Source organism: Notechis scutatus, chromosome 11, assembly GCF_049901735.1.
Source record: "Notechis scutatus isolate UNSWTSFEM ecotype Mainland chromosome 11, rNotScu1.2, whole genome shotgun sequence".
NCBI lineage: Eukaryota > Metazoa > Chordata > Lepidosauria > Squamata > Elapidae > Notechis > Notechis scutatus.
Genome location: NC_142019.1, coordinates 7,416,613 through 7,430,401, shown reverse-complemented (window position 1 = coordinate 7,430,401; position 13,789 = coordinate 7,416,613). Strand labels below are relative to the sequence as shown.

The 13,789-nt window shown below is 42.6% G+C and overlaps 1 protein-coding gene across 9 annotated transcripts in view; it reads right to left on the bottom strand.

Annotated features, from left to right (window-relative positions):
• DMXL2 (Dmx like 2) overlaps positions 1 to 13,789 on the bottom strand; it is an 82,573-nt gene that overhangs the window by 61,364 nt on the left and 7,420 nt on the right. For all 9 annotated transcript variants that reach the window (XR_015750787.1, XM_087972678.1, XM_087972679.1 and 6 more), the window contains exons 2-6: positions 6,767 to 6,889; positions 6,433 to 6,504; positions 4,407 to 4,485; positions 3,111 to 3,276; positions 1,669 to 1,735 (exon numbers count right to left, since the gene is read on the bottom strand). Coding sequence is in view for 8 of the 9 variants with exons in the window: in XM_087972678.1 (XP_087828804.1) it covers positions 1,669 to 1,735; positions 3,111 to 3,276; positions 4,407 to 4,485; positions 6,433 to 6,504; positions 6,767 to 6,889 (507 nt within the window). In the remaining variant the exon portion in view is untranslated. The remainder of the gene's footprint in view (positions 1 to 1,668; positions 1,736 to 3,110; positions 3,277 to 4,406; positions 4,486 to 6,432; positions 6,505 to 6,766; positions 6,890 to 13,789) is intronic.

Genomic DNA, 13,789 nt, shown 5'->3' with positions numbered 1-13,789 from the left:
CCCCAGAATGACCTGTCCCATGTCTAGCTCTTTGGCTTTTCCAAGGGTGCAACTCATTGCCGCTGTAACCAAATCTATCAAAGCACCTGAAGGCAGGACAAGAAGCAATGGGGAACAACTAACCAAGGAGAGAAGCAACCTAGGAACTAAGGAGAAATTTCCTCAGTTAGAGCAATTAATCAGTGAAACAACTTGCCTCCAGAGGTTGCGAATGCTCTGACACTGGAAGTTTTTAAGAAGAGATTAGATAACCATTTGTCTGAAGTGTTGTAGGGTTTCCTGCCTAAGCAGTGGGTTGGATTAGAAGACCTCCAAGGTCCCTTCCAATACTGTTATGCGGAATTCTGTATTCTATCCACCTTGCTGTCTCCTTCTCTTCCTCTTCTCCCTTTCACCCTCAGCTTCAGAATAGCTGTGTCCAAGAGTGTAGCCCTTGTTTGTCTGTATTTTTTTTTTTAAATTAGAAGCAGGCTATGGTGCAACATGAGTGCTTTTGGCTTGCTGAAGCTTAAAGTACCCATTTCAAGTATTGATGGTCCTTGAACATTTCCTTCAAACAAGTTCTGGCTTGTACCAGTGTTGACTTGCCATGCTGGTGCAGCCCCTGGACTAGCAAAACCTTATACTCTCCAACCTTAAACCATTATTGGCAAATGACAATGTTCTAAAGCAGGGTCTCCAACCTTGGCAACTTTAAGCCTGGAGGACTTCAACTCCCAGAATTCCCCAGCCCTTGGCTGGGGAATTCTGGGAGTTGAAGTCCTCCAGGCTTACAGTGCCAAGGTTGGAGACTCCTGTTCTAAAGAACCTCTAGCTAATAAAGCAGACTCCCCAAACACCACAAAAGGAGAGTGCTTGCCTTCAAAAAGAACCTGACTAATCAAACGTGACTGGCAGACGGGGAGCGATCAGCCATTGGGCTCAACCTATTCTGGTTGTAGATAACAGACATGAAGAAACCACATCTAGGCAGATACAAATCAAGGGAGCCACAAATGATCTGCCACTAGTGGCATCTCGGTGTTTGGTTCTCAATTGAACCACCTGAGAGGAAGGATCTGAGGGGGAAGGAAATTCAGGAATTTGGCTGATCATATAGGTATCACGCATGGTTGCGTTAGAATGCTTCAGGAAGTTCCCCTTTCTCTTACAAAAAAGTGACTTCTTCTTCAAGCCAGAAGATCAATGTTTTGGCCTCATTAGTGGTCTTCTACATTTCACCATCGAGGGTCATTTTCTTTTACATTTCTTTTTTGCATTGGAAAAAAAAATCTAATTTACATTTTTGTTACATTTAAACCTGCCTTATCTATCCAAGCTAATTGCCACAACCTCCAGGGTAAGTCAGATGAAGTGAGTAGCAGTAACAGCAATTAGAGTGGAAATGTTCTCTGGCCAAAGTAGAACTCGGCTCCCAAGAACATCCACCTGAGTTATTTAATCGCAACGCTTATGAGTTACCCATGAATGTTCGCATAGATGGAAAGAAAAAAGGAAGCATTGACTTCCTCCCTTTATATCAATGTTAAGGTACTCTATGGTGCAGTGGTAGAAAGTCACCAGCAGTTTTTCATTCATTTTACTGATCACAATTAATATACTTCAGAATCCGACTGATTGAAAACAGGAATAAATCTTTTTTTTTTTTTTTAAAAAAAAGCTCTTTACCTTCCCAGCTGTTGCAAAATATTCACCATCCAGCGACCACTCCATCAAGTGGACAGAAACTGCTGTCCTAAAGAACAACCAAAAAGGCAATTCTCAACTTCAAAGGCTATCGCTGTTTCAAATCGCTATTGCTATAAATATTGCAAAGCTTTACAATGTCAAGGTAGGTTATCCATGTCAGGCTGTTGTCATGGACACTCAAAATCTTGTTATCCACACAGAATTAATTGCTGCCCAACATGATGCATTTTTAAAAAAACTAATTACATCGCCAAAGTTGAATATAGCCTAAATCTTTTTGGGTGGCTCGGTAGAATAATTAAAGTGCCTTTGTTCCTTTGGCAATTTTGACACCTTGTCAGTCAAACAGTACTGAGAGATCTGTGCTTTATTTAACAAACTAAGATTAAATATACAATTGGGGCCAAATTCTCCATGGTTTAGCAGTCTGAAAAGGAGCACTATTGACTTCTTTTTTTATTAAGTACCTTTTCTTCCCTCTTAAAAAGCAAACAGCTGACATAAAAGTCCCAAGAAGCCAGACATAGATTCTCCTCCCTCCTTTCCCCCCACTAAAACAGAGTCTCTTAAAACTTATGGCTCCCAACTCTTTGCTGGGATGGTTGGAGTTCCTCACAAACTCTAGTTTTAACAGGACTGGAAATAGCAATAGCACTTAGACTCATATACCTGTCCATAGTTCTTTACAGAACTTTCTGAGCGGTTTACAGAGTCGGCATATTGTCCACAACAATCTGGGTCTTCTCTTCATTTTACTGACCTCGGAAGGATGGGAAGGCCGAGTCAACCTCGAGCCAGTCAGGATCGAACTGCTGGCAGTCGGCAGAGTTAACCTGCAATACTGCATTCTAACCACGGCGCCACCACGGCTCATGGATAGAGAAGTTTCCTGCAGCCGTGTTTGAACTTTTTGGCTTTCTGAAGAAGCTGAGGTTTTTAAAATAGCCTCGTTCTGGAAGAAAACCCTTTGCAATTTGAAATGCACTGGGAAATGGTTGTTGAGGTAATTCCTCGTTAGGAGAAGGAGCGCGTACAGGGCGACGTAGTGAGAGTAGTGAAAAATAACGCACACACAGCACACAAATACACTGTACAGTAAATGTAGGTTTTTACTTCCAATAAAGCAAATTCCAAAATAAGTATTCCAAGTCATTCACAGGTAAAGCAGTCAGTTTTCAGTTCAGGGATAATCCAAGTATCAAAGTCCAGTATCAGAAACAGTTCAGTAACAGACTTATATCAACGATCAGTAACGGTCATTAGGAGGAATGGCAACACTTCCTATCAATGTTTTTTTACTACCCTGAACTGGGTTTTTTAGCAACAAATCTGGAATCCCATCCTGGATGACTGGATCGCTAGTAAGCTAAAGACACAAATGTTTCCTGAAGCTAATTGCTGTTTTTTTTCTTTTTCCTTACCTGCACTGCCAGATGCATTTCCAATCATTTAGAACAGGGTGGGTTTTCTCCTCTTTGACCCCGAGGTTGGGATTATCTTCTCCTTCCTCGTCTTCTTCTTCCAACACATCCTTGGCAGGAGGGGCCCACAGCTGCAAGTTATCTGTTGCGGTGAGCAAGCGATTCCCTGGGAGCAAAGGACGTTTTAAAGACAACAGAACAGATGACCAATTGTGTCTCAGCTTCTACAACAGCCTGCTTATCTGATATAGCTTGGGATAATATGGGAGGAAAAAAAATATACTGGGAAAAAATAAATACATTTCCACAGAGAAAATAATTCTACTAACACAGGAAGTGGTTTGGTTATCGTTGTTTGCAATATTACTTAATACATTCCCGTTGGTAGCTCCGAAGTGCTTCCAAGTGGAAAGCTGGCGACATCACCGTTGCCCTGGGGGCGCCCATTGAGGGCTCCTTTCACGTCCCCATTTAGCTGCCCTTGAACTGGTACCTATCCATCTACTCACAGTCACTCACTTTCGAATTGCTGGGTTGGCAGGAGCTGGAGCGAGTGACAGGAGCTCCCCCCATCCCGCAGCATCAACCATGTCTCAAACACGAGCTTGACAATTGTCAGGCCAATGTACTAACCACGTGAGCCTCCCCGTTCATTGTTTGCAAAGAAAATCAGCAACACAGTAGTTTCTCTATGAAACTTGGTGCTTCCTCCAAACCACCCCCATGTGAATATTTGAGGTGTGGTTTGTGCGTTGCCGGAAGTGGAAAAAGTTGTCTCCCCAAAGAGGAAATGACTCTTGGTGTTTCAAATATGGTCTCACTCAAAATAGCCTGTGCTTCTGAGCTTTTATGCATGCAATTCCTGGCTCACATTAAGAGTTCTCTATATGGCACCCTAAAATTAATTTGAGGCTCCAGAAAAGCTACCATATGTTATTAGTGTACAGCCCTTTGTGGATCACAGTCTACTTTGTTAACAGTACAAGATGGATAGTATAATTAATGGATTAGTCTCATGATCGTATCAAGCCCAAAAACATATACATAATGGAGTCCTGAATGAGCTTTTGACTCTTATTGTCTTCTACACTATGGGAATCAAAATATTTTCCCCTAAAGGGGACACCCTAGATCCAGGGTCTCCAACCTTGGCAACTTTAAGACTTGTGAACTTTAACTCCCAGAGTTCCTCAGCCAGAAAAGTCTTCAAGTTGCCAAGGTTGGAGACCCCTGCCCTAGATTAACTCCTTGCACTTCTACACACCTTGAGACGTGACCACATTCACACCTCGTTACCTTGAGGATCCCATGCCAAGTTGAAGGTCATGGAAGTGAGGAAAAATTGTCCAGTTTTCTGCCATTGACTCTTGAGTTGCTGTGGGACAAGGGCAAAAATTAATCATCGGAGACAACGAATGATGTCAGACGTCATTCCTTTTTTTTTTTTTGGACTAAATTTGGTGGATAAAATGAAGCAATCACACTGTTGGCCAAGAGAACGCTTCAGTGCTAATAATGAATGCCAACCACATCTGCAAATTAAGCACCTTTGGAAATGGAACGCAATCACAGCTCTGAGATTTTTTTTAAAAAAACAAGCCGAAAAAAACATGTCTACACTCCTGCTGTTCTCCATGAATAGCTAATTCTTAATACATCAAGAAAAAGGCAGAGAAAATTAGCTCGATGCCCCATTGCTTAATTAGGAGGAGTGAAATTAAAGATTTGCATAGAAAAGTCACACACAGAGAGAAAAGAGACACATTCCTGGGCACAAAAAAGATGATTACAAGAATATTACCTTTAAGGACAGGCATTCTCTTCATTGTAGAGAAATTACGGTAAGAATGCCCACATAAAATTGGTTCTGGTTGCAAATTTTATTATATCCTGGTTTTGTAAGGTTCTGTGATTAGAGTGGGAAAAACCTACCCATTTATCTATCTATTCAATGTTCAGCGTTGTTTTGATAGTGTTGCAATGACCTGTTGAATAAAATCTCATAGGCTGTTATGTTACCCAAAGTAATGTAGACTGATCAATGGCGCGACTTAATCAATGATGATTATGACCCTAACAACATGGAGAAATCTTTAGCTCTCATCTTAGATCAGATGGATCAGTTTCACAAACATTCTGGGTCTGGAGCAATAGCCAGATGGAAGTTCTAATACCTCCTTACTCCAGACTTCTCATGTCCCTAGACCTTTTACTACAGCCAACTTCGCTTGGCAGCTGACATGTCGTAATGGAGCTTTCACAGCTCATGCGCTGAAGTTCAACTTTCATAAGGCATTATGACCAAAGGCTCAAGGGAGTGAAAGTCCAATGCATCTTCCTAGAGGTTGTAACATCCACGCAATGTAGGTATGCAGTAATCCTCACTTAACGATGGCAATTGGGACGGGAATGTCCATTGCTAAGCAACAATCATAGAGTACAATGTCACCTGATTGTGCCACTTAATGACAGCAGTTCCTGTTGCCATTATTAAACAAATCCTGCACCTTTGTTAAGCATGACGTCACATAGTGATGATTTGCAACTTCCTGCTAGCCTCCTCACTGCTTATTGCAAACTGGCAACGAAGGCCACAGATGATGAGGGATGCTATGATATACAGTACTTTCAAGTTGGTTGCTAAGCGCCCAGATCATGGTCACATGATCATGGAGATACTGCAACAGCTTCCAATCAGTGGAATCAACCATCAGTACTTTGTAGTTTCAGATGGTCACTGAATAAGTATTCATTAAATGAAAACTACCTGTAATAGCAATAGCACTTATATATTGCTTTACAGCCCTCTCTAAGCAGTTTACAGAGTCAGCCTCTTGCCACCAACAAGCCGGGCTATCATTTTACCGACCTTGGATTGATGGAGGGCTGAGTCAACCTTTGAGCTTGGTGAGATTCGAACTGCCAAACTGCAGGCAGCCAGCAGTCAGCGGAAGTAGCTTGCAGTACTGCATTCTAACCACTGTGCCACTGTGGCTCATGACCCTTTATTCTACTTCTTCCCACCTGTTTTCCCCTCTACTTCTCAGCTTTGCTTCCAAACCAGCATGTGAGATGGTTTTAGATTTTATATAAGGTCCTGGTTGGAAAGAAAGTATCGGGGAAGTTGGAGAAAAAAATTCGGAAGCAGGTCAACTTAAATATGTACTTAGGATCTTGAAAGTATTCCTTTTCAGATCAAAAAAGCTAAGCATAAGAGCTGGCTGCGAAATATGTAGTTCTAATCTTAAAAACGACATTGTGAAAGAAATAATCCATGAGCAGTGGAAGGTAAAAAGGACAACGGAAACCACATAATACTTACACAATTTCTCTTATGAGAATTTACCCCCAGGGGCTCAAAAATACACACAGTGTTTCCATAAGACGCAGCAATCTGTGCAGAGAGAAAAAGCAAAAAGCGAATCTGCATTTAAACCCACAATATAACATTGAGGAAAAGAAAAGAAAAGAAGAAAGCATCTCTAAATATTTTTCTAACCATCTTACCACCAACGAGCGATTCAACCAGAAATGAATTATCTTCTTTTTAAAGAGGGTGGAACTTTCACTGCAAGCTTCGAGCTGCAACCTTGACATTTAAAAACAAGACTGCTTTTTAACAGCACGACAACACCTCAAGATTTCAAATCTCTTACCCTGCCTTGCTGGGAACATTCCACACAGCTGACCTGGATGTTTCCATGCTTAGCACCAGGAATAATTTGCACGCATTCGAAGTCGTTGGCCAAGATGACAATATCACACCCAGAGCCATAAGCCTACAAGAAATGTAGAAAAGGAAGAGGGAAAGAAACGACTTGTCTATATTTGCTTGAAAAAGACCTGGTGAGAAGGGCATAAATTTAATGTAGTTCCTTGTAAGGCTCTTAAATATTAGATGCACCAAGAATAGGCAAAGGTAAAGCTTCCCCTCGCACATACGTGCTAGTCGTTTCCAGCTCTAGGGGGCGGTGCTCATCTCCATTACAAAGCTGAAGAGCCAGCGCTGTCCGAAGACGTCTCCGTGGTCATGTGGCCAGCATGACTAAACACCGAAGGCGCATGGAACGCTGTTACCTTCCCACCAAAGTGGTCCCTATTTTCCTACTTGCGTTTTTAAACATGTTTTTGAACTGCTAGGTCGGCAGAAGCTGGGACAAGGAACGGGAGCTCACTCCGTTACGCGGCGCTAGGGATTCAAACCGCCGAACTGCCGACCTTTCTGATCGACAAGCTCAGCGTTTTAGCCACCGAGCCACTGCTTCCCTGCACCAAGAATGCTGTTGCTTTAATACACCTCCAGGGTTTGTAAAATGCAACCTGTGTTTGTTTGTTTTTAAAATAACGCAACCTCTGCTAAGAATATTGTACTATAAGGAATTAAAAATGTTTAACTCTATTGTTCTTCTTAAACGCACTCAACACTTCTAATGCCTGTTCTATGACCCCTTTTGAGTCAAAGGGGCTGCTATTCCTTGGCAGAACCAGCAAAGTAAATCAGCAAACATTAAGCCCAATGTCTTTTTTTTTCTCTTCCTTACATTGAATTGTGTCTAATTCTTGGAGACTGCATAAGTTCCTATAATATTCTGGGTGAGGTTTTTCAGAAGTGTTGGCATTGCCTCCTTCCTAGGGCTGAGAGAAAGTGACTGGCTCAAGGTCACCCATCTGACTTTGTGCCCATGGTGGGACTACAACTCACGATCTCCTGGTTTCTAGCCTGATGCCTTAACCACTGTACCAACCTGATTTCCTAGGTCCGACTTACCCCAACGCTTTTAAGACAGAACGAGACTGATTTATGATATTCGACTAAGTAATTTCCATGCAGACTCTATAAAGCAGGGGTGTCCAACCTTGCTGGCTGAGGAATTCTGGGAGTTGAAGTCCACAAGTCTTAAAGTTGCCAAGGTTGGACACCCCTGCTATAAAGGCAGGCATCTTTGTCCACAGAAGAGGTCCTTAAAGACTACAATACCCACAATCCTTTGCTATCAGCCACGTTGACAGGCATTAAAATCAAAACGTCTGGACTACGCAACTGTTTGCCTAGCCTTGAACTGTAAGCAGTGTCATTTTTCAGGCCAGAAACATTCTGCTTCTGTTGACAATTTCCTTGCTTGCCTATTCTGAGTTATTATCAATACGGTCCTTATCTGCAGTGGGTATTTTAAAGAGTGCGTCTGGTTATATTTAAGCCACGCTACAGAAGAAGCAGGGGAAAAAAAGATAGAATAGAGTAGAGTAGAGTAGAGTAGAGTAGAGTAGAGTAGAGTAGAGTAGAATAGAATAGAATAAACAGAGTTGGAAGGGACCTTAGAGGTCTTCTAGTCCAACCCCTTGCTTGGGCAGGAAACCCTACACCATTTCAGACAAATGGTTATCCAATCTCTTCTTAAAAACTTCCAGTGTTGGAGCATTCACAACTTCTGGAGGCAAGTTGTTCCACTAATTAACTGTTGTAACTCAGAAAACTTCTCCTTAGTTCTAGATTGTTTCTCTCCTTGATTAGTTTCCACCCGTTGCTTCTTGTCCTGCCTTTAAGGTGCTTTGGAGAATAGCTTGACTCCCTCTTCTCTGTGGAAGCCCTGAGACATTGGGATGCTGCTATCATGTCAACCCTCTTCACTAGACTAGACATACCCAATCCCTGCAACCGTTCTTCATATGTTTTAGTCCCCAGTCCCCTCACCATCTTTGTTGCTCTTCTCTGCACTCTTTCTAGAGTCACAACATCTCCCTTACATCGTGGTGACCAAAACTGAATATTTGCTAATGCTGGCTAAGCTTCTAACCATTAAAACTGAATCAAAACAAATATAATCTTCTGGACTTTAATGCCGTACAGTAAGTTAGAAAAGCAATACTTGTTGATTGCACCTTAAGGGCAACCGGGTTTGGGAATTATAGCCTTTAATACATTTTGCATTGTACGCAAAGGCAATTAAAAAAAAAGAGTTTAAAAAAAAATCAAAACATTTGCATAGCTGCAGGAAGTTCTAAGGATTCGTGAAACATCACGTTCATTCTTCCTACTCTGTTCAGGTTCTTTGCATTTTAATAGCAAGACCGCTAATATATTTTGGTTCATAGGCAGAGGTGGTAGGAAATTTAAAGGTGTTTGCAAAAGAACAGAAGCAGCGAGGAAAACCAAGTTCTGTTCCTGCAACCCTCACAATAGCAGTAGGCAGCGACTGCAGACCGCAAACAGCTTTGCAGAAGCCCAAAGTACAAAGCCTCGTAACCACCCACGCAGATTTAGTGCCAGTTGAAAAATGAGATGGAATTTGCAAGCTGCCAGAAAAAGCAGAATGACTTGCAGGATCTTCAGAGGCAGGGGAAAAAATATATGACATTTTGCAAAAAGCTTGGGGAACAAAAACCTCCCCAATTCAAGGATGGAGATAGCTCCACATTTAGTAAAAGGTACAGGTGGCCCCCGATTAAAATAATGACCTATGTCCTTGCACTTACAACCGTTTGCACCCTCCCCCGTGGCCACCGTGATTAAAATTGGTGTCTGGTGACCTAGAATACTGCATCCAGTTTTTGGTCACCACACTATTAAAAAAAGAGGCTGAGACTCTAGAAAAAGTGCAGAGAAGAGCAACCAGGATGACTAGGGGGCTGGAGGTTAAAACATATGATGAATGGTTGCAGGAACTGGGCCTGGTTAGTCTAGGGAAGAGAAGGACCAGGGGAGACATGATATGTTCCAATATTTGAGGGGCTGCCACAAGAGGAGGGGGTCAATCTATTTTCCAAAGCACCCGCGTGCCAAACAAGGAATAACGAATAGAAACCAAACAAGGAGAGATTCAACCTGGAAATAAGGAGAAACTTTCTGACAGTGAGAACGTGGAACAGAAATTGCCTTCAGAAGTTGTGGGAGCTTCATCACTGGAAGCTTTCAAGAAAAGACTGGATTGCCATCTATCAGAAATGGTGTAGGGTCTCCTGCTTGGGCAGGGTGGTGGTGGACTAGATGACCTACAAGGTCCTTTCCAACTCTGTTAATCTAAAGACCTTCCCAGCCAGCTTCGAACAAGCAAAGTCGGGGGCGGGGGAAGCCAGATTTGCTAAATGACTGTGTGATTCACTTAATGACTGGGGTGATTTCTTTAACGACTGCAGCAAAAACGGTCGTACTAGCAGGTGGAACTCACTTAACGAGTGCCTCGCTTAGCAACGGAAGTTCTGATCCCAATTATGGTCATTGGGTTGAGGACTCCCTGCACAGACGTTCTTGAGCTGAGCTCAACTCCTAGGGTTCCGTGACCACAATCAGTTTTTTTTTACGGGTGGCATTATAGAGGTGATGTACTGTTGCATTTTCCTGGGATGTTTTTATGACTGCACAGAATAAGTTGCAACCTTCCCAGCTGGCCTTCCATTCATATAATGTATAGGTTTAGCCTTTCAGGGTCAACTAACATTGGCTTTCCACTACCAATTGCTATGACTGGGCTTTCCCTTAAAGAATAGAATAGGGAATAAGAATAGAATAAGGAATAAGAGTAGAGTAGAGTAGAATAGAGTAGAGTAGAGAATAAGAATAGAATAAGGAATAAGAGTAGAGTAGAATAGCATAGGGAATAAGAATAGAATAAGGAATTAGAGTAGAGTAGAGTAGAGTAGAGAATAAGAATAGAATAAGGAATCAGAGTAGAATAGAATAGGGAATAAGAATAGAATAAGGAATAAGAGTAGAGTAGAGTAGAATAGAGTAGAGTAGAGAATAAGAATAGAATAAGGAATAAGAGTAGAGTAGAATAGCATAGGGAATAAGAATAGAATAAGGAATTAGAGTAGAGTAGAGTAGAGAATAAGAATAGAATAAGGAATCAGAGTAGAATAGAATAGGGAATAAGAATAGAATAAGGAATAAGAGTAGAGTAGAGTAGAGTAGAGTAGAGAACAAGAATAGAATAAGGAATTAGAGTAGAGTAGAGTAGAGTAGAGTAGAGTAGAGTAGAATAGCATAGGGAATAAGAATAGAATAAGGAATTAGAGTAGAGTAGAGTAGAGTAGAGTAGAGTAGAATAGGGAATAAGAATAGAATAAGGAATAAGAGTAGAGTAGAGTAGAGTAGAGTAGAGTAGAGTAGAGTAGAGTAGAGTAGAGTAGAGTAGAGTAGAGTAGAGTAGAGTAGAACAGAATTCTTTATTGGCCAAGTGTGATTGGATACACAAGGAATTTGTCTTTGGTGCATAAGCTCTCAGTGTACATAAAAATACATTCATCAAGAATCGTAAGATACAACACTTAGTGATAGTCACAGGATACTAAATAAGCAATCAAAACCACACTAGGAAACTAAATAAACAATATAAATCATAAAGATACAAGCAACAAGGTTATCGTCATAAGTAGGAGATACAGTAGGTGATAGGAAAGATGAGAAGAATAATAGTAATACAGTCTTAATAAATAGTTTGACAGTGTTGTGGGAATTAGTTGTTTAGCAGAGTGATGGCCTGTGGGGGTGAAAAAAAAGTAACTGTGTCTTTGAATTGGATTGGACTCCCAGTGTCTCACACCTGTGCAGTTTTCCTGGCCACAACACTGAAATGAATTGTTTTCTGCTGGGAAGTTTCAATTCCCCAGTCTAAACTGCATCATGGATAGTAGCTATAAATAAAATACGAGGCCCCCAAGGACACCACGTCTTAAATAATACAGACACCAGATCCTCTCTTGACCTCCGACTTCTTCGGAGGTTTCTCAGATGCCAAACACATCGATGTTCCAAAGCATTGTTGCTATTGTTTTCAATACGAAAGATACTTTTTCTTCCGTTGTTTCTATTCTTGCTGATGGTGTACGCTACTTTTTGTAAACAATCCCAGAGTGACTTGTAGGATTCAAGGCAGAGAATAGACATTACGCAACCGACAACATTATAATGCCGATAAACCTCAGTTGGAAGCAAATACCATTGCAAGTGATCCCTAGCTGCCTTCAAACAGTTGAGAAAATAACACCCACACCCAAATCACTTCACAAAGCAGGGCATTGACTTGGCAGCTCATGTACACCTAGACTGTCATGCCCCTGTCAGAGTCTGAATCCAAGGAGGAAGACGAACAGCTGACAGGGAGTGGGAGTGTGGCTCCGTTGGCTGTGGAAGAGGCTGGGCAGAGCAGGGGAGATTCAGAACAAAGGAGAGGGAGTTCAAAGGAAGCTCCAGGCCCGCCCACCCACCCCCTCTTCATCCTAGGGCATGCAGGGAGGAACGCAGAAGAGAGCAACGTGGGTTGCATGGCTTATGGGGGAGGAAAGGGCCCTGATTCCCTTCATTAGCCACACCTGGGAATGAAAGTTTATAAGAACTGAATGCTGACTGCAGAAGCTGATGGGAGCAGATGTGACTTTATCTTGTGTTGTCGTTGCTTATCTGTGTTCCTGGTGTCTACCCAACCATATGAGTTTTGCCATGCCTTTCACGTCTGGAATTCTTGCTCCTGCTCTGCCAAACTAATGACTTCAGTTTGGCTTGACTGGACTTAAAGTTACACTTTGTGTTGACCATGTTTTGGACTTAATTCTCTGCAGTCAAAGGCTGGTCCTGGGAGAGTTTTTCTCCAGCCAGAAAGTAACCTGGACATCGGGGGCAAAGTTGAAGCTAATAAAGGGACTCCTACTGATTATCTGCTGTGTTGCCTTTGTGCCACGCTCCAGGTCATCACATATTCCCGTGATGGTGAACCTATGGCACTTGTGCCACAGGTGGCACGCAGAGCCATTTGTGCCAGCACACGAGCTGCAGGCAAACTTACCTCACTGAGCATGCGCATGCATCACAGCTAATTTTTGGCTGATTTGAGGCCTTTTTCGGCCTCCCAAAGTCTGGAGGAAGGCTTCTGCAGGCTTCTGCAGGCCGAAAACTAGGCCCGTTTCATCACTTCCTGTTTTTTCCGAAAATACCGGAAGTGACAAAATGGGGCTAATTTTCGGCCTGCAGAAGCTTTCCTCAAGCCTTTGGGAGGCCGAAAAAGGCCTCAAACCGGCCGAAAATCAGCTGTGAGGCGCACTGCAGGTAAGGGGACGGCGGGGGTGGGTGGGAATTACGCGCACATGTGTACGGGGCATGGGGGGGGCTCACATTGCTTTCTGGGTGCTGGCATGCAAGTGCGAGTGTGCAAGCGTGCGCACAATTTTTGGCACAGGAGCCTAAAAAGGTTAGCCACCACTGACATAGACCAAGGTGTACGGGCAACTGGTGTCTATTTCTGTCCCTGCTTTCCATCATCTCTGGGCTCACAAAGGAATGGCGGTTGGAATAGATGGAGTGGACTGGGTGTCCCCAACTAGATCTGAGGAAAGTACAGGTGGCCCTCGACATATGACCACAGCTGAGCCCCAAATTTCTTGCCACAGTCGTTAAGTGAATCAGTCGCCCGGTTGTTAAGTGAATCTGGCTTCCCCATTGGCTTTGCTTGTCAGAAGGTCACAAAAGGGGATCATAGCCCAGGAAGCTGCAACTGTCATAAGTATGAACCAGGTGCCAAGCGTCTGGATTTTGATCACGTGACCATGGAGATGCTACAAAGGGCGCAACTCTGAAAAATGGTCATAAGTCACTTTTTTTCAATGCCATTGTAACTTTGGATGGTCATTAAGTGAACTGTTGTAAGTCGAGGACTACCTGTACAAAGAAGAACCTAGAACAGGAGTCT